A 26,913-nucleotide genomic window follows, 5' to 3' on the forward strand; every position below is an offset into this window, starting at 1 on the left:
ATGGGGATATCACCTGCCAGGACTTGGTGGTCACTTTACCGTCGTAGGCTAGGCCAGATCAGCATTGGCAGCCTGGATAACCTGGAGCGGTTCATGAACGAACATTCTAAGTACTGCAGTGCTGCAGATTCCTCGATGACAGCGTTTAGCATCTGCTAGTCGCATAAGCATATAATAGATGTTTGCTGAATAGACGAATGAATTATTAAACATATCGCGACATTCCACGGCAAGCGGACTTGGGAGAGCGGCCCCACTTCGGGTCTGTATGTAGAGGATAACACACTTTCCCTGCGAAGATCTGTGTGGGGCACGAACTCCGCATCGTGGGCCTGATCCAAGGGCCATAATCGTTCCATACTCTGGGCTGTAGACACCGGTATTATGAGAGCAACCGGGAAACCTAAAGACGAGTCTTGAGCATGCGTCATCGTCCCTGCGCGGCCTGCCCCGCCCGCCTGCTGCCTCTAGGCTTCTATTGGCTGCCTCGCTGAAGGCCCGCCCTCCTGAAGGAGGAAGACCCTCAGTAGCCAGTCTAAATAACCGTAAATAACCTGACGTCATTCCGTAACCAGTCACAAGCAACGATCTTCAGCCGTGTCCAATGAGGTCGGGCACGGGTCATGGCCCGCGGAGTTTAAGTTTAGTCGGGGGACGCGGAAGTGGCGAGGCAATCGTGGAGGCAAGGGACGGGTTCGGTGGCGCACGGGAGGAGGACCGCGCTTCCAGCCGAGTTACCCCGGCCGAGTGAGGGGCTACGGGGCCAAGCCCTGGGCCAGTGGAGGCGTCGTCACCGCTCGTGGCAGGCAAGCCGAGGCGCGCGGGCGGACACGTGTGGACGTCTGAGCGCTCCTGGACCAGGACGAGTGCACGCCGGGCCTCGTCCTCTGCGGATTCCGCGGCAAGGTTCCTTAACGACTGCAGCTTGAAGTTCCCGTGGTTGCCGGGAGGCTGGGCTTCGGAGGAAGGTAAGCCAGGCGACCATAATGGGTTAGGAGAGACGCCGAGGGAGCTTGGGGCCAAAGCGAGTGATGTGACCGGGCGCTAGTCTCGGCCTGTTATTTAGTAGTTAGGTGACTAAGTCACGTCGCCTATCTGGGGTTCATAGTCTTTAAAATAAGCGAGGAGGGATGGGTGGTACTCCGATACGTTAGTGAGGAAGAGCTCCCGTTCCTTTTTTTCAAAGCCTTGCGTCGGCCCCCTGCCTGCTTTCAAGGATGGGTTGAACTCATCCTTCCTAAGAGTCTCAGCCCAAAGCTTTCGGAGAGAGGGCGCATCGCTGTTGCAACTAACTTGAAGGCTTCCCTGCTAAGTTTCCAGTTTCGCTGATTGATATTTATTAACCAGGTCCCTTCAGAGGCTCAAAAAATCCTATGCATTTTTAATGCAACTTAACTGATAAATTGAAGTTTCTTTTACCAACCCTTCCCCATTCTCCCATTCCTCTTTTTCTCTCCTCTCATTAAAATAATGCTGGCCAGAGAGATTAGTTGATGGTGTAATGTGTAACCAAAGGGGTTTTCCAGTTATTTAATACAATTTTGTGCGGCAGTTATTTATTTATCAAGAGTAATGTTTTCTAATTTTTTTCCCCTTAAGCTATCAAGAAACAATGTTTCCTTAAATTTGCTTCTGTATTTGCCTCATCAATGTCATTCATATTGAGTATCTTAAGAGAGATGCTGGAATATTTTGGTGTTCCTGTAAACCAGGTAAATGTCTTTTAATGGATTTGAATGAACCTGTTGTATTTGTTTGAGGTCTTATTTGGGAAACGATTTATATGTCAACATTCAAGGCAAAATTGTTACTTCTCTATAGGTGTAACAAAGGCAAGTTTCCTTTAGTATAGCTTTGATAGTTTGAGTTAAAAAACGGGATAAGATTATCAGGAACCTGTTTACTTGATAGGTCAAATAACAAAAGATACAAACGAAGCAAAAGATAGACGTGACCTTCATAGATAAAATATTTTAAAAATATATAGTGGCTTTATTTAAGGTAATTTAAGTTTGATACTTGGATATAGAATGGCAAGTTATAGCTCAGAAAATTCAGAATAAATATTAAGGAGAGAGGTTGGCTTAGGTGCGAGAAGTATAAGCAAATCAAATTTTGTCTACTTATTGAGTAGCTACGACATCTAAGACAATATGCTTGTTTCTGTAGGTGATGCAGAGTAGCAGTACATGGTTCTTGTATTCATGATGCTTAAAATATAATATGAGATATAAGAAACGTATACAGATAACTATAATACAGGACTGAATATAAGAGAGACACAAAAATAATAGGGGGGCTTACAGAAAATGGGCAGATTGTTGCTGTTTGGTGTGGTGAATTAGAATAGACAAGGATAATTAAAATGTTTTGAACAACAGCTGAAAAATGATGGAGCCATTAATGTAAATGGACAATTCCATAGGAGAAACTACTTTGAGTAGGGAGATAAGTCATATGTGCTGTTGGAATATATAAATACAAAGGTCCTGCAGATAATTGGGTATATGGTTCTGGAATGTAGGAAAGAAAAGAGATTCAGATTTGGAGTTACCGACATTCTTTTGATATTTGACTTTGATGACATGTAATGGAGGATGTCACTGGATGTTATTGAAGCATTTTGAATTTCAGAATTGAAGAGATTAAAGATAAACAAAGACTGAGTGATTGTTGAAGATTTGCTTATCAGTAGATTATTGATGCCTTTAGGGATTTCTGTAGGCAGAGAGTGGCAGCTGAACTGTAGTTTGAAAAATGATTGAGGAAGGGAAGTGGCATCAGCAACCTTCTTTTGAAAAGTTAGTGAAAAGAAATTGAGAGAGGCCATCAATCTGAAGGAAAACTGCTTAACCCAAAAGAGCATGTGTTCTTGTTAATGGATAGTGGGAAATTAAGTTGGATAGATAGAATAGGGCCAAGTGGCAGGGGACCTTTGAGGGTGATTGGAGAATGAATACGCAATTCATGGAGTATGTTATGGCAACTGAGCTGGCAGAATTGATGGAAGATTGTGAGGCTGGCTGATGGAATCAGTATTTAATGGTTAGAGCCGGGTGCTTGGGTATGATCAGATAAATTCAGAACCCTTGCCATTTAAAAGCAGAGGAATGGCATGACTTTGTGCAGAAGATTCTATGTGCTGATGACTTTCAAATCATTCTCTCTCGCCCCAGTTTTTCTCAACTAGTCCTATGGCTTCGATTTTTACCTGTCGTGTATTCTGTATGCTGATGATTCCCAAATCCATCTTTCTAATGCAGGTTGTCTGCTAAGTTCTAGAACTGTGTATCCATCTGCTTACTGGATGTTTCCATGAGGATGCTACCTCTATATCTGTGGCTTATAATAAACTTTATTTTCCCTATGGGATCTCAGGAAAAATGAAAAGTCCAATTTTTAATGCTTTTTAAAGAGAGAAAATGCCTCCTTTGTGTTGAAATCACTTCCAAAAGAACAAACGTTATGTCATATTTTGGGGGAGGTTCCTGTGGGAATAGTTTACACCAATATGGGAAACTCCAAGCTAAAGGACAAAGTTATTATTTGAGTTATAGAAGCACATTTCATTTCTGTTATCTTGTCAAGAACTGACTACTAGAAAATGTGTTCCACTGTAAGTAAAGCATTCTTTTTTTTCTCTTTTTTAAAATTGAAATATAGCTGATTTACACTATTGTGTAGTTTTAGCTGTACAGCAAAGTGATCAGTTATATAATATTTCAGATTATTGTCCATTATAGGTTATTACAAGATACTGATATAGTTCCCTGTGCTATGCAGTAGATTCTTGTTGCTTTTCTATCTTACACACAGTAGTTTGTATCTGTTAGTCCCATACTCCTAATATAGCTCCCCTTCCCTTTTCCCTTTGGCAGCCATAAGTTTGTTTTCTATGTCTGTGAGTCTGTTTCTCTGTTTTGTTTATAGATTCATTTGTAGTATTTTTTAGAGTCCCCATATAAGTGATAATATTTGTCTTTCTCTTTCTGACTTATTTCACTTAGTATGATATTCTCTAGGTCCATCCATGTTGCTGCAAATGGCAATATTTTATTCTTTTTTATGGCTGAGTAATATTCCATTGTGTGTATGTATGTGTATATGTATGTATGTATATGTATATCTATATGTATATCTATTTCTATATCTATGCCTGCCACATCTTCTTCAACGAGTCATCTGTTGATGGGCACTTGGGTTGTTTCCATGTCTTGGCTATTGTAAATGGTGCTGCTATGGACATTGGGGTGTGTGTATCTTTCTGAATTAGAGTTTTCCCCAGGAGTGGGATATTGCTGGATCATATGGTAGCTCTACTTTTATTTTTTTTAAGGAACCTCCATACTGTTCTCCATAGTGGCTGCACCAATTTACATTCCCACCATCAGTGTAGGAGGGTTCCCTTTTCCCCACACCCTCTCCAGTATTTATTATTTGTAGACTTTTTGATGATAGTCATTCTGACCCACATGAGGTGATACCTCGTTGTTTTGATTTGCATTTCCCTAATAGTTAGGGCTGTTGAGCATCTTTTCTTGTACCTGTTGGCCATCTGTATGTCTTTGCAGAAATGTCTATTTAGGTCTTCTGCCCATTTTTTGATTGGGTTGTTTGTTATTTTGATATTGAGTTGTATGAGCTGTTTGTATATTTTGGAGAGTATCCATTTGTCAGTTGCATAGTTTGCAAATACTTTCTCCTATTCTGTAGGTTTTTCATTTTATCGATGGTTTCCTTTGCTGTGCAAAAGCGTTTAAGTTTAATTAGGTCCCGTTTGTTTATTTTTGCTTTTATTTCTTTTGCCTTAGGAGACTGATGTAAGGAAATATTGCTACAATTTATGTCTGAGAATGTTTTGCCTATGTTCTCGTCTAGTTTTATGGTGTCATGTCTTACATTTAGGTCTTCAAACCATTTTGAGTTTATTTTTGTGTATGGTGTGAAGGAGTGTTCTAACTTCATTGATTTTCATGTAACTGTGCAGCTTTCCCAACACCACTTGCTTTTCTCCATCGTATATTCTTGCCTCCTGTGTCGTAGATTAATTGACTGCACATGCGTGGGTTTGTTTCTGGGCTCTCTGTTGTGTTCCATTGATCTATGTGTCTCTTTTTGTGCCAGTACGACAGTAAGTAAAGCATCCTTAAACTGTTTAGGGCCTGCTTCATTTATTCCCCTTTTTATTTCTCCTTTAAAGGAAATTACATGAATATACTCTGTATTACTTCACTGCTTGAAAAATTGAAATTGTCCATTTTTCATTGGGCCCAAAGATGGGATTTTTAGCTGGGAGGAGGGGAGACAGTTTTTATGAATAAAGTTCCCCAAGATATTTGGCCATTATCAGAAATAAAACAGAATGAATTTGTGGTGCTTTCTCAAAAGATCTTTTCTTCCTGGAATCTGTATATGTTGACTCCCATCCCCCTGCTTCCCACTTTTTTAAAGACAGATATGAATAAAGTTTAATTCTTTGAAGAAAATACTTTAGAAGTATGCCATTCTATATTTTCTTTTTAAAAATAAATGTTATTGCATATTTTACATTTTTTCCATAAGTAATATCAATATAAACATGCTCAATAGAGTACTACTTTCTAAACAATGCTTTATGTTTAAATAGGTTTTGCAGATTTGGGAAAATAAAGACTATGGATCAGCTCGGAGTATTGTTCGTATTATTGGGAAAATTCTTCCTTTAAAACCTTGTCCCAGGCCTAATTTTGAGGTAAGTCAGTCAACATGCATTGTTTAAGCACCATGTGTAAAATTATCCCAGGTACCCCTAGGGACATAGGATAGAACAAAAGAAGAAATGTTTCCTGCAAGCCAAAAACCTTTAGTTTATCCTGGAAACAAGTCATTTCACGTGTGTCTTTGTCTTTATTTTTTAAGTAATTATATCCAAAGATTGGCAGATGCGAAGCAACCTCTGAGTAGCTTATTTTATTCTTCTAGTTTGTGTTTTATTTATTTATTTTTTTTTGCGGTACACGGGCCTCTCACTGTTGTGGCCTCTCCCCTTGCGGAGCACAGGCTCCGGACGCACAGGCTCAGCGGCCATGGCTCAGGGGCCTAGCCGCTCCACTGCGTGTGGGATCTTCCCGGACCGGGACATGAACCCGTGTCCCCTGCATCGGCAGGTGGACTCTCAACCGCTGCACCACCAGGGAAGCCCTAGTTTGTGTTTTATGTTGGATGACATTCACCAGGGGAGAGAATATTGCCACATGTGTAGACTTTAGAATAATTATTTTCCTCAGTTTTTTTTCTCGCTAATAGGTGTATGGTTTTCTATTGCATATCCTTTTTCCTTTTCACTCTTGTGGATTTTTAACTTACATAAATAGTTTCCACGGGCATGTGTCTTTCCCCGACTCCCTGACTTTTTCCTTTTTTCCTTTAGGTGATCCCACTCTTGAACTCTGTTGACCCAGCTAACTGTGGATCTGTAGTTCCATCTTTTGCTGACGTTTTGTATGTGACGAATGATGAAGAAGCCAGTTATCTCAGATTTCGGTAATTTTTCTGCTTATCTTGGAAAGTGGTGTGTGGGCTATAATCTGAGTTCTTCCACATGTTGAAGTATGTTCAGACTGATTGAGCCTTTTTATTTTGTCTACCTCTGTACTGCGCTGTGTCCTGCTAATGTCTTCCTAATAGGGATGACTGGTGTTTTCTCATTTTTAGCCAGTTTTTTCTTTTTTTTAAATCTATTTTATTTTTATTTATTATTTTTGGCTGTGTTGGGTCTTCGTTGCTGTGTGCGGGCTTTCTCTAGTTGCGATGAGCTGGGGCTACTCTTCGTTGTGGTGTGAGGACTTCTCATTGCAGTGGCTTCTCTTGTTGTGGAGCACGGGCTCTAGAGTGTGTGGGCTTCAGTAGATGCAGCGTGTGGGCTCAGTAGTTGTGGCTCGTGGGCTCTAGAGCGCAGACTTGGTAGTTGTGGCGTACGGGCTTAGTTGCTCCGCGGCATGTGGGATCTTCCCGGACCAGTGCTCAAACCCATGTCCCCTGCGTTGGCAGGTGGATTCTTAACCACTGTGCCGCCAGGGAAGCCCCTAGCTAGTCTTTCTTAATGCACATTTAAACCTCACCCCAGGCCTAGGAAGGAATTATATTTAAAAGATATAAAAATCACCATGTTCATTTTTAGGAGAAAGCTCTTTCCTATACTAAATACTATATTTATTTATTTTATATATTTAGCCAAAACTTATATAGTGTTTATTTACTGTTTATCAGGCAATGATGTTAAATATATTTCAACATTTGGATGTTTTACTGCTTGGTAGTACTAACTTAGCTGTTAGTGTATTCAGATACAGGCTGAAGTACAAAAGGGTCAGTTATTCAAAAAAACTGGCTAAATTTATTCTATATCAAATTGGTTTATAAATTTTCAAAAAATTAGAATACGGTAAACTTACCCCAACATAACAAGGAATCCTGTAGGACCTTATATTCCGAATATGTAGAATTTCTAAATAAATTAACTTTATTTCTGTATCCATTTTTTTTTTTTTTTTTTTTTTTTTTTTTGTGGTACGCGGGCCTCTCTCTGTTGTGGCCTTTTCCGTTGCGGAGCACAGGCTCCAGACGCGCAGGCTCAGAGGCCATGGCTCACGGGCCCAGCCGCTCCGCAGCATGTGGGATCCTCCCGGACCGGGGCACGAACCCGTGTCCCCTGCATCGGCAGGCGGACTCCCAACCACTGCGCCACCAGGGAAACCCTAACTTTATTTCTAAGTAAATCAATTCGTACTGTGTTTGAAGTTAATAGATAGGATTATTATTTTTGGTTTACAGTCTGAAAGCAAGATGTGTTCCTTCATTCACTGACCGCTTATTGGTCACCTATTAAAGGCAGCATTTGTTCTGGGTACTGAGAATATAAAGTTACATAAGATGTTGTTTGTCCTCAGTGAGTCTAGAGACCATTATAGGGTAAAGAGAGCTATTCTGATTTTGTTTTGGTGTCTTTATTCTTTAACCAAAAGGATTTATTTCTAGAAAATTTTTCTTCCTCCTTCTCTCTCTCTTTCCATTTTTTCCTTCCACCTACAGAAATAGTATATGGAAAAATGAAGAAGAGGAGAAAATTGCTTCTTTCCATCCTTTGCAACTAGTTGAAGATCCACTGACACCTGCTCTAAGGCATAACAAACCAACAAAAAGTGATTGGGCTGAAAGTGAAGCTGCAATTAAAAAAATAGCTGCCCTTGAAGATGAGCTAGCTTTTCTTCGCTCTCAGATTGCTGCAATTGTGGGAAGGCAAGAACTGAGAAACAGTACAAATTCTGGTAAGTAACGTTGGATTTTTATTTCAGTTGGATGATACTCATTTAGTATTTAAGTCAGTGTGGTTCTGAGTAAGAAAGGAATGTTTGCTGCTAATGTATCTTATGAATGACATTAACTATGAAACGATGTTGGGTGTATATATGTATTACCTCTGATGTTTATTGAGAATAAATTAAGTTGCATTTGTAGTGACAGGGATGGCTTTGGTTTAAAGAAGAGCTAGCTATGCTACCGAAGATTGTAGTTTTGTATTTAAAAGCCTGTTTTCTAAGTACAGTTGTCCCTTGGCATCCGTGGGATGTTGGTTCTAGGACCCCTGTGGACACCAAAATCTTAGGATGCTTAAGTCCGTTATATAAAATGGCATATTTACATATAACCTATACACATCCTCCATCCTCCCATATACTTTAAATCATCTCTAGATTACTTATAATACGTAATAAAATGCAAATAGTTATAAATACAATGGAAATGCTATGTAAATGGTTGTCAGTGCATGGAGGATCCAGTTTTGCTTTTTGGAACTTTTCTGGAATTTTTTTTTTTTTTTTTTTTTCGTATTTTTGATCTGCGGTTGGTTGAATCTGCAGATGCAGAGCCTGAGGATACGGAGGGCTGACTGTAAGCTTTTCTAACTCTGTAGAAAAGTGTTGGAAATTTAAGCGGAGGGATGCGTTAATTTGAGACAAGTGTATAGATTTGAGGCTTCATATATATATATATTTGTAGTTTGAAGTTATTGCTGCTCTACTTCCACCCAATCTAGGTGAATACTGTTTTCCAGATGATTCTTTTTAAAATTTTTAGAGATGTGACTTGCTTTAAATAATATACATACACACACAATATCTGTATGTATATAAAAACATCCATATAAACACATATATAATTTGCATATAACATAATATTTATATAGTATTGTATATTTATAATTTATATTAAATATTATATATACTACTGTGTAATAAATGAGATATGATATATACACTTTTTTTAAAGCAATCGTGTTACACATGATTTTAGGAGCAAACTTGTGAAAAAGTTAAGTATTTGGTACCCGTCTTAGGCTCCTGCCTAGAAAATATATGCCTGGGTGTTTCTACAATGTCATCATAGAGTGAATATATCAGTTTGCATGTTTCTAGCCACAAGTTGTTGATCGTGTTTTAGCTTTTGTAAATAGAGGATGAAATTCAGATTGTATGTGAAAAAAGCACTTTTAATTTTCTCTTTAAAATGCATTCTCCCCCTTCCCCGACAAAGAGAATCCTAATTGGATTAAAAATGAATTTACTGTTTGCTTGACTCTTTCAGAAATTACTTAGCAGATGGGATTGCTTCACCTTCCTGGTCACAGTATCATTTTAGTAGCATTACAGAATTGTTCCTGTTTTGATTCTAATTAGTGTTACGTGTTATATTGGAGAAAATTTTGCATGGTTTTTCAACAGACCACGTTTTCTTTAGGCTCCTTGGACTTGGAGAACGACAGGCCTAGTGGTTTGGGACAAATGCCATCATCAGGGACTACTCAACTGAGTGTTGAACCTGATTCGTTTTCAAGTTCAGTGTTTCCCTCTCCTCCTCCTCCACCACCACCTCCTCAGGTTTCTTCTCTACAGCCTCCATGTTCTCCTCTCGTGCAAACAGCATCTAATAATATTTGTGCATCAGATAATTCAGCAACTGAAGTGAAAAAGCAGCACCCAGATACTAGGAAAACCAATTTTAGTCATGATTCAAAAAACCAGAAAAATAAAGATGTTCCAAACATGTTGGATGTTCTGAAGGATGTGAATAAGGTTAAGCTACGTGCTATTGAAAGGTATGTTGTCATAATTTGAGAAATGAACCCAAATTTTATCAATGGTGTTTAAAGAAATTATTATATTTATCAAAGTAAACATATATAAGTCTTCTCTTTGATTCCTCTTTACCCCAAATACCCCTCAAGAGAGAATAATTTTCAGTTTTTTGTGACTTTGTTCTAGTGTCCTATCTCCATATTTTTGAAACAATGTACTACTTTTGCTATTTCTTGATATTTTAGTTATATTTACTTGCAGTTGTTAAAAATCTGGAATATGTTCTCTTAGACATTCTACCCCCTAACACACATGCACACACACTTCTTATTACATCTTCCCGATATGGTTAAGTCACAGTCTTTCCTTAAATCCGTGTTCAGAATTTATATCCTTACTATAACAGTAAACATTCACAGGTAAGCCGTTTCATATACTATGATTACATTTTGTTTGTTAACTAATTTTATTTTTTCTAGCAGTTAATAATTGCCTCCTTGAATCCCCCCCACCACGGAAATCCCCTCACGGAGCCCTCTGTCCTGTTCTAATCTCACTTGTTGCTCTAAACTTCCTGCATTGTCATCCTAAGGATTTCCTTCGTCATCATGGGCATTCTCTTTGTCCTGTGTCGCATCACCCATTTCCTGGGTGTCATATCTTCCTGCAGCTTCCTGAGGAGTGCATGAAAGGTAGATTTAAGACCTTGTATATCTGAATTTTTTTTTTTTTAATTCTCACACTTAATTGCTAGTTTGGCTGGGTATATAATTGACAGAAAATCATTTTTCCTCAGAATTTTGAAGACATTATTCCATCAGTTTCTAGCTCTCAGTGTTCCTGTTGAGAGGTTAATGTCGTTTTGATTCCTGATGCCATGTATGAAACCTGTTTCTTCATTCTTGAAGCATTTAAGATCTTCTCTTTGGTTCTGGTATTCTTAAATTTCATGGTGATGTGCCCTGGAGAGTTCTTTTTAAGTTTCTTATGCTGAGCATTTACTTCTTTTTAAGTTCCTTATGCTGAGTTCACTTATTGATTGAACTCAATCAGTTTAGAGTTTTATGTCCTTTATTTTTGGAAATTTCTTATAACATTTTTCTGATAATTTTCTCCTATTCTTTTCTTCTGTTCTCTTTTCTTGGAAAGCCTATTAGAAGTTTGAATGCCAGACTTATTTGTCTTATCTTCATATCTTTCCTTTACTGTTTTCTTCTCTTTGCTTTTTTTTATTGTACTTTTTGAGAAAATTCTTTCTAACTCTTCTATTGTTTTTCCTGTCATCACTTATTTTTGGGGGGTGTGGGGTGGGGTGTGGGGGACTCTGCAGCTTGTGGGATTCTAGTTCCCTGACCAGGGATTGAACCAAGCCCTCGGCAGTGAAAGTGTGGAGTTCTAACCACTGGACTGCCAGGGAATTTCCCCCATCATCATATTTTTAATTTGCGAGACCCATTTCTTTTTCTTTGAGTGCTCCTTTTTTATGTCTTCTTGCTTTTGTGTGTCTTATGCTACTGAAAATATTAACTACAGTTTTATTCTAAGTTTTCTTTTGCTCTTGAATTATGTTCATTTTTCCTGAGTTCCTTTTCCTCTTATTGATTTTGGTCTCCATTTATAGTTTTGGAGCCGTATTTAAGTATCTGGTGATTCGCAGCTATGCATTTATATTTAAAAGTGAGGCACGGAGAAGCTGATTGAAGTTTCTTTGTGTGAGGTGGGATTGCCAGCTGGTGGGCTTCACAATTTAGTGATTGAGGAGAGGACCTTGCCATTTTGTTAGCCAGATCCCGTATTTCAGTAGCTGTATGTCTTTTCTTTGGGACTAGAGAGTTTTTCTAGAAAGTTCTTCAGTCTCCTTCTTGGTCAGGAGAGTTGGGGATTACACAGGTGGTGCAAGCTAGGTAGTTTGAGAGTTGAGTGGGGAAAGGGCAAGGGAGGAGCGTATCATTCCATATGTGGACTTTTCCTCAATCCCTCTGTTTTCAGGAAGGCAGCTTACCTCCCACTCTCTTCACTGTCATCAGCTTTCCAGCTTTCAACATTTTGTTTCAATTCTTATCTACTCTCTCCTCTCGTAATCTCTTTATCTTTGTGGGTGTACATCTTTTTCATTTTTTTGCTGTCATTTTAGTAGGCTTTCACAGAGATCTGCCATGTTCACCTGGAAATTCCTCAGTGAAGTTTTTGCTGAGAAAATAAATGTATTTTCTGTGTAATAGTGTTAGGACAGATAAGTCATTTCATTATTAAGGAGGTTATGGTTGATCCTTGTATGAGGCAGCTAGTACAGAGAAAAATCTTACGGTTGCAGGTACACGTTTAGTCCCAACTAGATCTCTTACGGGTATCGTCGGGCACAGTCAGTGTAAAATGGTGACTCTGTGGCTGTTACCGTCGCTGGAGAAATGACTGAAACGCCAGTAGACTCCACCCTCCACCCCTCTATTCTCTCATTTTTCTAACAACTGATCTTGTTTCATACATTACTACTAAATCCGACGAGACTTCCCACATCTTTACATTTACAAATTTACTACCCATGTTCTCTGCCTTCCATCTTGTTATTGCAAATGAAGCATCCTTGATCATGTCCATGCTCTCCCATCGGTCGCTGGTTCCCCTTCTCTCTAAGCATTTCACTTAAAATTCTCTCTTCTGTCTTCTGCATCATCAAATTTTCCATCTTTATTCTTCTCTTCACCCTTGAGCATTTCCCATCTTCAAAACATGTATACCCTCAGCTATTATATAGTTTCTCTGTTCCCTTTCTGGTATAAATTCTTGATGTTGTTTATAGTTTGTTTCCATTTCTCACTGCCTTCTAGTCACTGTAATATGGTGTCTGTTCCCATCACTCCATTGAAAACTGTTCTTTCGAGGTCTCCAATGACTCCATGTTGCTAAATCCAGTGGTCAATTCTCATTGCTTTTCTTACTTGACCTCTCAGCAGCGTTTGATACAGTCCTCAGTTCCCTCCTCCTTGGAACACTTTCTTCGCTTGGCCTTGAGGAAATCATGCTTGGGTTTCCGCTTACCTCATTGTCCGCCTCTTATTTCTTTGCTTATTCTTTTTTCTGGGCCTGGTCTCTGAATGTTGGCATGTTCAAGGCTCAGCCCTCAGCCCCCTTCTCCTCTCCACCCACATTGTTTCCTTGGGTGATCTCACCTAGTCCTAGGCTTTAGATACCAGCTAAATGCTAATGATGCCCACATTTATTTTTCTAGCCCTGACCTCTCCTCTGAGCCCCATGCCTACTTGACATCTTCATTTGCCTGTCTCACAGGTACCTCACGCTTCACACGTCCAAAACAGAACTCTTCCTTCCTACCTGTTCCATCCTCTACCTTGAAAACTTGATTTTTCCCCAAGTCTTTTGCTTCTCAGCAAATGGCAACAATATCACCCTCAGTCCAGACATCTGGAAATCATCCTGTTTTTTCATTTCCTTTCTATCCCACATCCTTTCCATCAGCATACAGCTCAAATTTATGTACCCTCAGTGGTCCTCACTGCCACCTTTCAATCTAAGCCACTATCTTTTTTTTTTTTTTTTTTTTGATGTGGACCTTTTTTTTTTAAGTCTTTATTGAATTGTTACAATATTGCTTCTGTTTTATATTTTGGTGTTTTGGCCAGGAGGCATGTGGGATTTTAGCTCCTCGACCAGGGATTGAACCCACACTCCCTGCATTGGAAGGTGAAGTCTTAACCACTGGACCACCAGGGAAGTCCTGCCACTATCTTATATAGCTTGGACTTTTGCAGTAGCCTCCAACCTGGTCTCTCTTTTCATTCTTGCCTCCTTATCTGTTCTTCATATAGTAACCAGAGTGACCTTTAAAAATTGAAGTCAGATCATGCCATTCCCCTGCTTAAAACCCTTTGGTGGTTTTCCATTGCGCTTAGAATGAAATCTTGACACCTTGCTGTGGCTTGGAAGTCTCTCTAGGATTCAGCCCTTATCTCTCTGACCTCATGTCCTACTTTCCATCTTACTTAACTGCACTCCAGCTGTACCTGTTTTTCTTTTTTCTTTTCTTTTTTCTTTTCTCACAGGTGCCAACCTCCTTGCTGATGCATCCACTGGATGTTTACACTAAAATTGACTGCTTGTCATTTCCTTAAAGAGAATGTCACCTCCTTTAAGAGGCTTTTCCTCATCATCTCATCGAAAGTGCTTTCATCCTAGCCACTATCGCATTTCCCTCTTTTATTTTATCCACAGCACTGGATAATTGCTGTCCAAAGTGTTCTTGCTTACTTGTTTTGGTGTAACACTCTCCTGCCACCAGAGTGTTCTATGGGAGTAGGATACTGCTCTACCCCTGAAGCGTAACATAGAGCCTGGTAAAATAGGGGGCATTAAGATTGAATGAATGAATGAACAGTTAGCCTGATGTTTTTCTTTTCTTGAACTCCGTAGTCCTTTTAAAAGTTCTTAAATATTTCTTTAAATTTTTCTTCCCACTGGAAAATGAGAAAATAAAAAATAAAGATGATATTTGATAAATCCCAGATTATAATGGATTGTGGTAGAGCCTCACATGGGTTCTCAGCTTTCTGATTACTAATCCATTGTGCCCTCCAGATTTGTTTTTATTACAAGGCAAAACATTCCAATCTCTTGAAGATTGGAATATATTATGCTTATATTTCTGCTGTGTTTGTCAATAAGGAACTTAAATTACACAAAGTTTTAATTTATTCCATTTTTTTTAAAGGTCCCCTGGAGGCAGACCCATTCATAAAAGGAAAAGACAAGACTCACCTTGGGATCCAGTGTCTTTAATATCCCATGCACTTAAGCAGAAATTTGCATTCCAAGAAGAAGATTCCTTTGAGAAAGAAAATAATTCTTGGGAGTCTTCTCCATTTTCTAGTCCAGAAACTTCAAGGGTGAGATTATAAGGTTAAATCTTCAGTTTTTCTAATGCGTATTATTCATGATGTATCTTTGCCTTCAAGTTCCTTGAAGTAATTAATTATGCAGAATGGGCTTAAAATTGTTGATGCTGGGTGCTGCTTATGTTTCTGTTGTTTGTGTTGACTTTCACGTTCATTTTTAGCTTTTAGCATACGATGAAGTTTTTTTGAGGTAAAACACTTGATTTGAAAAATACTTGTGCATAAGTTTATAATGGTTTATCCTGGGCACGCGCTAACTTGACATTGCTGTCTGCAGTATGAACTGGGTGTCTGAAACTTTGAGAGGACCAGAGAAAAATGGTGTGATAGATTCAACCTAACCATATTTAAATGTGAATACTCCCAATATTTTTTCCGGTCAAATATGAAGATTGGATTATTTAGATAAATAGGACATTAACTGTGCTTTTAACAAAGCAGATGAGGTCATAATTACTTCAATGACCATGCTCATTGGATACTTAAAAAAACTCATAATATATTTCATCCCTTGACCCTTAAGATTGCTTCTTTCTTTAAGTGTCTTTTCTTTGGTTTAGATATAATCCAAATTTGGGGGGTGATTTTCCATCTCATAAACTAGTTGAGGTAGTAAATAAGAATAAGCCTTGGGAATGAGAGGAGAGTGAAAGATGGACAGTATATAAAGTCCAGTGGGTGGCATTAGAGTGGCGGACATCAGTCAGACAGCAAAGGAGATGGAAAAACTAAAAAGCAGATGGCAGCTCAAAGAGCACAACAGAGCAGGGGAAAATCGTTCTACTCAGTTTCAGCATGTGTGTGTGGTTTCTAAGTTACTGTTGTGCCTGTACAATAGCTGATGCTTATCATGTTGACTCAGAAGATTATATTCTTAACTCTAAGAAGGCAAAAAAGTATATAGTTTACTTTAGAACTGTTACAGTTAAAATTACAAATGTGTCTACGTGTTCAACATTTGCATAGAAATTTGTAACTGGCAAAGTACGTTTTTTTACTCATCTCATTTGACCTTTGCAGCAATATTTTTTTCTATCGAAGTATAGCTAATTTACAGTATTGTATTAGTTTCAGGTGTACACCATAGTGATTCAGTATTTTTGCAGTTTATACTCTATTATAGGTTATTACAAGATAGTGGCAATAATTCCCTTTGCTATACAGTATATCCTTGTTGCTTATCTATTTTATATATAATAGTTTGTTAATCCCATACCCCTAATTTGTCCCTCCCCACTTCCCTCTCTCCTTTGGTAACCACAAGTTTGTTTTCTAGATCTGTGAGTCTGTTTCTGTCTTGCATATACATGCTTTTTGTTTTGTTTTGCTTTTAGATTCCACATATAAGTGACATCATACAGTATTTGTCTTTCTCTGTCTGGCTTATTTTGCTAGGCATAATATGCTATAGGTCCATCCATGTTGCTGCAAATGGCAATATCTCATTTTTTTTATGGCTGAGTAATATTCCATTGTGTGTGTGTTTGTGTGTGTGTACCACATCTTGTTTATCCAATGATCTGTCGATGGTCCTTGGGTTGCCAATATTCCCTCTTTTACACATGAGGAAAATGAGCCTGAAAGTGGTTAAGTGATCTGCCTGTAATCTGACATCTAAGTGGCAGAGCAGTGAATAAAACTTGGTTTATTAAAATTCTAGGATATTTGAAAACCTTCAGTTATCTGAGAAGTTCACTTAGGTGGAACACACAGTTTCCCAGTGATAGTGGATCAAGGAGGTATTACTGGTTTGTCTTACACTGTTCACTGTTCTTTTCGCATTTTCTTTCCAGCCAACTACAAGCATCTTAGAGAAAGAACCATCTCTTTTTGTAAATTTTATAGCACCTTGCTTAGGGCTGGGCGCATAGACACTCAAATTGTAGTCTACGGAGAGCTCAGTCTGTGCAGCTGTGACTGTCTTGCTCACTTTCATGTCCTCAGCCCTGACTGAGCACAGTGCCTGACATGTAACCCGCTCTTAAACGACTACTTACTGTTGAATGAGTTAAACCTCAAAGGGTTATTTGGTGTTTGTGTTGCCATTCTTTTTTTACATCAGAATAGTTTCTGTGTTAAGTATTTGCAATTCATTTCAGTTTGGGCACCATATTTCACAGTCAGAAGGACATTGAACTAAAGGAAGAACTGACAAACACAGCAGGTGTAGCCCAAGCCATGAGCTACAGGGCTTGTGTCTGCACCTACAAGGCAGGATTGCAGAAGTATGCCAGCATACTTATCCCTACATGTGAAAGGATCTCATCTCCTGTTAATGAAGTTAAATGTAGTCTATACACTGGGGTATATTAGTGCAAAGGTCTGAAGGATCTTGACTCTTAAGAATACCTGTCTCTGGTTTTAGAAGATCCAGCAGTTAACTGGCTACTGATGGTAGTTAGGTAAATGGGTCTTTTTTTTTTTCCATGTATGTTAATGTTATTAAAAGCTGAATGTATACTTTGAGTGATTCTCCTCAGACCTAAATAGTAAATGATTTAATGTTTCTCATTAGAGAACAGTAAGGTCTCATTATAAGGTAACAGTTGCCATTTAATGGATTGAGAAAATGTAAACTAAGTCTGTATTGGACTACTCAACAGACGATAGTACATTTGGATTTTTAAAAACAATTTCTTAAAGCAGTTATGACTTTCTAACTTAAGAGCCTTTGAATCTTTTAAAAATTGGGGACTTCCCTGGTGGCGCAGTGGTTGCGAGTCCGCCTGCCCATGCAGGGGATGCGGGTTCGTGCCCTGGTCCGGGAAGATCCCACATGCTGCAGAGCGGCTGGGCCCGTGAGCCATGGCCGCTGAGCCTGCGCGTCCAGAGCCTGTGCTCCGCAAAGGGAGAGGCCACAACAGTGAGAGGCCCGCGTACCGCAAAAAACAAACAAACAAACAAAAAAAATTGGTAGTGATCTGGTTCACTTGGCCTCCAGCAACTTGGAGATTTTCAAAGAATATAAAATTATAATTTGTTCATTAAGATAGTCATACTTTGAATCATAGATTGAACCTCCTAAAAAATCTTCCTGAGTTGATAAAAGAATTATTCTTGGAAGCTGATTTTGACCGTTAAATGCTAGATTGTAGAAGTACTTAAAGAATCTTCTTGATAAGTTTTGCCTACACTTGCTATGTAAATATGTACGCTTACCACTTTTATTTCCTCTGTTCCTTTGTAAATAAATATGCTTTTTTGAACTTGTTTGTGTTTTATAGCAGTTCCAATTCACGTTCTCTCCTTACTACATTTAGAACGTCTGAACTTTTTTGGAAAGAGGGTTCTGTAGTTAGTTTCTTGGTCAATACAATTAAACACACAAAAGTTTGGAATAGGTCTTTTGTCCTTCTGCCAATACTAATGTGGTGTGGGAATTTACATGTTTCCCTGGAAATGGAGCTTAGGTTCCATTTGGAGGAACTCAGCACCCACCCATTTTACAGGCTCTCCCCTTTCGGAAGAGCCCAGTTTGCTCACAGGTTTCATGTTACTGTGGTAGAGTTGGCTGCCTGGTAACCCCTATTTCCAACCCCTTTCTCCTGGCACCTTCCAGTTAGGGGTGGCTGTGCAGCATCCATCTTACAGCCACGAGGAATGGGCTTGAATCACAGAGTTGTGAACCCTGACATCACTGAGCTGCTGAACTAACACCAGCAAGAGCCATCTCCACACTTCTTATTACATGAGGAAGAGAAATAAAAAAATATGCTTTGTGGGTTTTCTGTTACTTGCAGCCAGAAGCATTCATGATGATACAGCAAGTACAGCAGTGTGACTTCCATACCTGCCTGTTACTCCTTCTGTGTAGTTTTCTGATACTTCTTATCCTGTGTCAGTAGTTTGTTCTTGCTGTTGTTCCTGCCCCTCCTAGACATTGCTCCCACCCTGCCTTTTCTTCTCTCTTGTCCTTGTAATTAGAGTCCTCTTCCTCTGAAATAACCGCTTTTTATCCCCCGGGGTAGTCTTGAATTTTCAGTTTTATAGTTTCCTTATTTAGAAATGTTTAAGGAACAACTCCTCCCCAACAGCCAGCAGAAACCTTTGGAAGATACCATTTTCTGCTGAGTGAAGTCCATTTCTTAAGAAATCTCAAGTTAGTTTTTTGGGGGGGCTTTTCTGTTCTACTTCAGAATGAATTTCCTGCTTGCCCAAAGCACATGTCAGCACCATGATGCATCAAGATTGAGTTGACCTTGGATTCACCTCTGTTTACAAGTCTGACTTCCGATGTCCTGGGGGACACGAGACCATGCCCTGAAATTCCCCTTTGGGAGACCTTCTGAATAGCCTACACTTGGGCTCCTGGTGACTTAATGTTGACTGTAGAGTTCATGAGGGTTTAGGCTTTCATCATGAATCTATCTGTAAATTATCTTTTTTTTTTTTTTTTTTTTTTGTGGTACGCGGGCCTCCCTCTGTTGTGGCCTCTCCCGCTGCGGAGCACAGGCTCCGGACGCGCAGGCTCAGCGGCCATGGCCCACGGGCCGGGCCGCTCCGCGGCATGTGGGATCCTCCCAGACCGGGGCGCGAACCCGGTTCCCCTGCATCGGCAGGCGGACGCGCAACCACTGCGCCACCAGGGAAGCCCTGTAAATTATCTTATACCTAAGTGTTATTTATAACATTCTATTTTAAACTTGTCTGAACACATAGTGAGTGCTGAAACTTTCTGTTCTTGCAAGGTATATAAACACCAACTTCTCTTCCTGACTCTAAAGCATTAATCCTCCCACTTGCCCTAGAAGAGTCCCTCCTCTCTCCTCCCTTTTCCTCGGACTCCTTAAACTAAGTTGCATTCTCTTTCTTGATTGGCTGCTAGTTAATCCCTAGAAAAGAATCAGGGCATTTGACAAAACATTCTAACACTATTTTATATTGGAAAAAATACTGGTTTTGTAATACTGCAGGAAGTTAAAGCTGTTCAAAATCTTGACTGGTTGAGACGTGCAGATGATAGCAGTGATTGTCAAGGCAGGGAGGGGAGATGGGACTTCCTAAGAGGATGCAGCAACATCTGGAGGGCACCCCTAAATTGAAAATAGTGGCATGGGACTGTTATGGGGATGGAGTATCGAAAGACTTTGCTTTTACAATGAGAATGCATTTGTGCTTTAATTATGAAATTTACATAAAAATTGGATTGGGAATTACTTGGAGGATGATTTAGATGGGAGCAATGGGGAAAGAAGACTTTTAAATGTGTTTTGCCAGATATTAAGCACAGACTCTCCTTAGACTAGAGAGGTTACATATGCAATAGCATTTCTTATAAATTGAAAATCAATAAAACAAAACGAAAAACGGGTACATGGGAATGAGGTGTGAAATTTTTATATCAAAAAAGGGCTATTGCAGGTTGGGTCCTCTGGGCGGCAGACTGTGAGATGGCGATTAATGTGAGGAAGTCTATCTGGGTGTGTTCTCAGGATGACACCCCTGCAAGGGAAGGAAGCAGGATTGGGTGAGGGAGAAGTTGGCCTGTAATGCAGCCTCGGCAAGGACCTCAGCACACCCTGGAGGGTGCTCTGAAGCTGGGGTAGCCCTCATAGTAGTCTCCCATTGCTCTGAGGGTGCTGGGTCTTTATGTCTTCACATTGACCAGACATTGAGGAGTGGGGCATGAACTTGAGCAAGGCATCCTTCAGCCAAGGGCATTTCCACAAGTGGTTTATCATAGTGGTGCATCACAGTCCATTAGAAGATTAGTCATCCACAGAAGACATGGGTTCCAAAAATGTTGCAGGGCCCAGCTTGCCTTCCACTGCCATTAGCCTTCAGTAGTATTGACTGTCCAGAATTACCAGAACCCATTACCCTGTCATCCTTCTGCCAGGCTAGTTCTTATACTTATTTTCTTGAAAATGTTTGCAGTTTAAAAATTGGGGACGAGAGGAGTGAGAATGCCTTTCTGTCTCCAAATATCCCCCTTCAAACCCCCCCACCCCAGGGTTTCTGTGTGGGTAACCTATGGTTGGTCTTTCGCAGCTTTGTCCTTTTCTCTTCATGGAAATTACTAATGTTTCCAAAGACTCAGAAGCATTAAACAGTTATCTCATTGTGTGGCATTGGGAACCAATGGGAGAAGTGCTGGAAATGTGCCGGGAGGACTGAGTTATTACTTCTTTGGACCCCAAGCTCCTCAGCTCTAAAATGAAGAGGCCAAGCAGGATGTGCCCTGGGGTCCAATGTGTGATATTAACATTCTATGACTTACTTGCTTGGGTAAAAAGAGACATAATCATAGCTCAATTGAAATGGAGAATCATCTCCTGCTTCAATCTGCTGCTGAATAGGAACTAATCAGAGAGAGAGGCAGAAGATGGAGAAGGAGGGCGTCCAGGGCTTTCCCAATCACAAATCTCACCTCCACTCCAACTCTCTTTATACTTTTCTTGCAAAAATAATAATAGAAATAAGGAGGTGGTGGGGGTTCCAAAAACAAAAATTGTAACCTTCAGCCATCGGGGGAAGGCAAAAATCCCATCCACCGCATCTCTCAGTTTGAAAGTAAAGTTGTACCGCACACAATCAGGATGTTACTTAAGTGTGCTCTTAAAAGAACGCATTGTGGGGCTTCCCTGGTGGTGCAGTGGTTGAGAGCCCGCCTCCTGATGCAGGGGACGCGGGTTCATGCCCCGGTCCGGGAAGATCCCACGTGCCGCGGAGCGGCTGGGCCCATGAGCCATGGCCGCTGAGCCTGCGCGTCCAGAGCCTGTGCTCTGCAACGGGAGAGGCCACAATAGTGAGAGGCCCGCGTACCGCAAAAAAACCAAACAAACAAAAAGCACATTGTGTGTGGCTGATAGGGTTTTGGTGCTTCGGCCGGGTGTCAGGCTGGTGCCTCTGAGGTGGGAGAGCCAAGTTCAGGACATTGGTCCACCAGAGACCTCCCGGCTCCATGTAATATCAAATGGCCACATAATATCAAACGGCGAAAGCTCTCCCAGAGATCTCCATCTCAATGCTAAGACCCAGCTCCGCTCAATGACCAGCAAACTACAGTGCTGGACACCCTATGACAAACAACTAGCAAGACAGGAACACAACCCCACCCATTAGCAGAGAGGCTGCCTAAAATCATAATAAGGTCACAGACACCCCAAAACACACCACCGGAGGCAGTCCTCCCCACCAGAAAGACAAGATCCAGCCTTATCCACCAGAACACGGGCACTAGTCCCCTCCACTGGGAAGCCTACTAAACCCACTGAACCAACCTTAGCCACTGGGGGCAGACACCAAAAACAACGGGAACTATGAACCTGCAGCCTGTGAAAAGGAGACCCCAAACACAGTAAGTTAAGCAAAATGAGAAAACAGAGAAACACACAGCAGATGAAGGAGCAAGGCAAAAACCCACCAGACCAAACAAACCTCTGGGACAACATTAAATGCACCAATATTCGAATTATAGGGGTCCCGGAAGAAGAAGAGAAAAAGAAAGGGACTGAGAAAATATTTGAAGAGATTATAGTTGAAAACCTACCTAATATGGGAAAGGAAATAGTCAAGTCCAAGAAGCGCAGAGAGTCTCATTCAAGATAAATCCAAGGAGAAACACGCCAAGACACGTATTAATCAAACTATCGAAAATTAAATACAAAGAAAAAATATTAAAAGCAGCAAGGGAAAAACAAAAAAATAACACACAAGGGAATTCCCCATAAGGTTAACAGCTGAACTTTCAGCAGAAACTCTGCAAGCCAGAAGGGAGCAGGACACATTTAAAGTGATGAAAGGGAAAAACCTACAAACAAGATTACTCTACACAGCAAGGATCTCATTCAGATTTGACAGAGAAATTAAAACCTTTACATACAAGCAAGAGCTAAGAGAATTCAGCACCACCCAACCAGCTCACAGCAAGGATCTCATTCAGATTTGACAGAGAAATTAAAACCCTTACATACAAGCAAGAGCTAAGAGAATTCAGCACCACCCAACCAGCTTTACAACAAATGCTAAAGGAACTTCTCTAGGCAGGAAACCAAAGAATAGGAAAAGACCTACAATAACAAACTCAAAACAATTAAGAAAATGGTGCTAGGAACATACATATTGATAATTACCTTAAATGTAAACGGATTAAATGCTCCAACTAAAAGACGTAGACTGGCTGAATGGGTACAAAAACAAGACCTGTATATCTGCTGTCTACAAAAGACCCACTTCAGACCTAGGGACACATACAGACTGAAAGTGAGGGGATGGAAAAAGATATTCCATGCAAATGGGAATCAAAAGAAAGCTGGAGTAGCAATTCTCATATCAGACAAAATAGACTTTAAAATAAAGGGCTAAACAATACACTACTAAATAACCAAGAGATCACTGAAGAAATCAAAGAGGAAATCAAGAACTACCTAGAAACAAATGGCAATGAAAACACGATGACCCAAAACCTATGGGATGCAGCAAAAGCAGTTCTAAGAGGGAAGTTTATAGCAATACAATCCTACCTCAAGAAACAAGAAACATCTCACATAAACAACTAACCTTACACTTAAAACAATTAGAGAAAGAAGAAAAAAAAAAAACCCCAAAGTTAACAGAAGGTAAGAAATCATAAAGATCAGATCAGAAATAAATGAAGAAAAAGAAATGAAGGAAACAATAGCAAAGATCAATAAAACTAAAAGCTGGGGACTTCCCTGGTGGTGTAGTGGTTAAAAATCTGCCTGCCAATGCAGGGGACACAGGTTCGATCCCTGCTCTGGGAAGATCTCACATGCCACAGAGCAACTACGTCCGTGCACCACAACTACTGAGCCTGCGCTCTAGAGCCCACAAGCCACAACTACTGAAGCCCGCCCGCCTAGAGCCTGGGCTCCACAACAAGAGAAGCCACCGCAATTGAGAAGCCCGTGCACCGCAACGAAGAGTAGCCCCCGCACGCCGCAACTAGAGAAAGCCCGCATGCAGCAACGAAGACCCAATGCAGCCAAAAATAAATAAATTTATATTTAAAAAAACCCCTAAAAGCTGGTTCTTTGAGAAGATAAACGAAATTGATAAACCATTAGCCAGATTCATCAAGAAAAAAATGGAGAAGGCTCAAATCAATAGAATTAGAAATGAAGAAAGGAGAAGTAACAACTGACACTGCAGAAATACAAAGGATCGTGAGAGATTACTACAAGCAACTCTATGCCAATAAAATGGACAACCTGGAAGAAATAGACAAATTCTTAGAAAAGGACAACCTTCCGAGACTGAACCAGGAAGAAATAGAAAATATCCTAATGAAGAACAGTTTTAGAAAGAAGAGAGGGACTTCCCTGGTGGTGTAGTGGTTAAAAATCTGCCTGCCAATGCAGGGGACACAGGTTCGATCCCTGCTCTGGGAAGATCTCACATGCCACAGAGCAACTACGTCCGTGCACCACAACTACTGAGCCTGCGCTCTAGAGCCCACAAGCCACAACTACTGAAGCCCGCCCGCCTAGAGCCTGGGCTCCACAACAAGAGAAGCCACCGCAATTGAGAAGCCCGTGCACCGCAACGAAGAGTAGCCCCCGCACGCCGCAACTAGAGAAAGCCCGCATGCAGCAACGAAGACCCAATGCAGCCAAAAATAAATAAATTTATATTTAAAAAAACCCCTAAAAGCTGGTTCTTTGAGAAGATAAACGAAATTGATAAACCATTAGCCAGATTCATCAAGAAAAAAATGGAGAAGGCTCAAATCAATAGAATTAGAAATGAAGAAAGGAGAAGTAACAACTGACACTGCAGAAATACAAAGGATCGTGAGAGATTACTACAAGCAACTCTATGCCAATAAAATGGACAACCTGGAAGAAATAGACAAATTCTTAGAAAAGGACAACCTTCCGAGACTGAACCAGGAAGAAATAGAAAATATAAACAGACCAATCATAAACACTGAAATTGAGACTGTGATGAAAAATCTTCCAACAAACAAAAGCCAAGGACCAGATGGTTTCACAGGCGAATTCTTTCAAACATTTAGAGAAGAGCTAACGCCTATCCTCCTCAAACTCTTCCAAAATATAGCAGAGGGAGGAACACTCCCAAACTCATTCTGTGAGGCCACCATCACCCTGATACCAAAACCAAAGATGTCACAAAGAAAGAAAACTACAGGCCAATATCACCGATGAACATAGATGCAAAAATCCTCAACAAAATACTAGCAAACAGAATCCAACAGAACATTAAAAGGATCATACACCATGATCAAGTGGAGTTTATCCCAGGAATGCAAGGATTCTTCAATATACACAAATCAATCAATGTGATAAACCATATTAACAAACTGAAGAATAAAAATGATATGATCATCTCACTAGATGCAGAAAAAGCTTTTGACAAAATTCAACACCCATTTATGATAAAAAACTCTCCAGAAATTAGGTACAGAGGGAAGTTACCTCAACATAATAAAGGCCATATATGACAAACCCACAGCCAACATTGTTCTCAGTGGTGAAAAACTGAAACCATTTCCTCTAAGATCAGGAACAAGACAAGGTTGCCCACTCTCACCACTATTATTCAACATAGTTTTGGAAGATTTAACCAGGCAGTCAGAGAAGAAAAAGAAATAAAAGGAATCCAAATCGGAAAAGAAGAAGTAAAGCTGTCACTGTTTGCAGATGACATGATGCTATACATAGAGAATCAGAAAGATTCTACTAGAAAACTACCAGAGCTAATCAACAAATTTGGTAAAGTAGCAGGATACAAAATTAATGCACAGAAATGTCTTGCATTCCTGTACACTAATGATGAGAAATCTGAAAGACAAATTAAGGAAACATTCCCATTTACCATTGCAACAAAAAGAATAAAATACCTAGGAATAAACCTACCTAAGGAGACAAAAGACCTGTATGCAGAAAACTATAAGACACTGATGAAAGAAATTAAAGATGATGCAAACAGATGGAGAGATATACCATGTTCCTGGATTGTAAGAATCAACATTGTGAAAATGACTATACTACCCAAAGCAATCTACAGATTCAATTAAATCCCTATCAAACTACTAGTGGCATTTTTCACAGAACTAGAACAAAAAGCTTCACAATTTATGGAAACACAAAAGACCCTTGATTGCCAAAGCAATCTTGAGGAAGAAAAACGGAGCTGGAGGAATCAGGCTTCCAGACTTCAGACTATACTACATGTTGCTGGCACGAAAACAGAAATATAGATCAATGGAACAGGATAGAAAGCCCAGAGATAAACCCAGGCACACATGGTCACCTTATCTTTGATAAAGGAGGCAATAATGTACAGTGGAGAAAAGACAGCCTCTTCAATATGTGGTGCTGGGAAAACTGGACAGCCACATGTAAAAGAATGAAATTAGAACACTCCCTAACACCATACACAAAAATAAACTCAAATGGATTAAAGACCTAAATGTAAGGCCAGACACTATCAAACTCTTAGAGGAAAACATAGGCAGAACAGTCTATGACATAAATCACAGCAAGTTTCTTTTTGACCCACCTCCTGGAGAAATGGAAATAAGAACAAAAGTAAACAGATGGGACCTAATGAAACGTAAAACCTTTTGCACAGCAAAGGAAACCATAAACAGGACGAAAAGACAACCCTCAGAATGGGAGAAAATATTTGCAAATGAAGCAACTGACAAAGGATTAATCTCCAAAATATATAAACAGCTCATGCAGCTCAATATCCAAAAAACAAACAACCCAATCCAAAACTGGGCAAAAGACCTAAATAGATATTTCTCCAAAGAAAATATACAGATTGCCAACAAACACATGAAAGAATGCTCAACATCATTAATCATTAGAGAAATGCAAATCAAAACTACAATGAGATATCATCTCACACCAGTCAGAGTGGCCATCATCAAAAAATCTACAAACAATAAATGCTGG

At 40.0% G+C, this 26,913-nt stretch overlaps 1 protein-coding gene across 4 annotated transcripts in view; it reads left to right on the forward strand.

The window, feature by feature from the left end:
- Nucleotides 1–642: 642 nt before the first annotated feature.
- The window catches only part of MTFR2 (mitochondrial fission regulator 2), a 100,440-nt gene continuing 74,169 nt past the window's right edge, over nt 643–26,913 (forward strand). For 3 of the 4 annotated variants that reach the window (XR_008618337.1, XM_024122648.2, XM_024122647.2), the window contains exons 1-7: nt 664–968; nt 1,600–1,712; nt 5,627–5,731; nt 6,410–6,522; nt 8,071–8,306; nt 9,778–10,135; nt 14,842–15,016. Coding sequence is in view for 3 of the 4 variants with exons in the window: in XM_024122648.2 (XP_023978416.1) it covers nt 1,650–1,712; nt 5,627–5,731; nt 6,410–6,522; nt 8,071–8,306; nt 9,778–10,135; nt 14,842–15,016 (1,050 nt within the window). In the remaining variant the exon portion in view is untranslated. Of the gene's footprint in view, nt 969–1,599; nt 1,713–5,626; nt 5,732–6,409; nt 6,523–8,070; nt 8,307–9,777; nt 10,136–14,841; nt 15,133–26,913 lie in introns of those variants that run through there. The other variant, XM_007112239.4, reaches the window with a different exon arrangement.

Source organism: Physeter macrocephalus, chromosome 10 (genome assembly GCF_002837175.3).
Source record: "Physeter macrocephalus isolate SW-GA chromosome 10, ASM283717v5, whole genome shotgun sequence".
NCBI lineage: Eukaryota > Metazoa > Chordata > Mammalia > Artiodactyla > Physeteridae > Physeter > Physeter macrocephalus.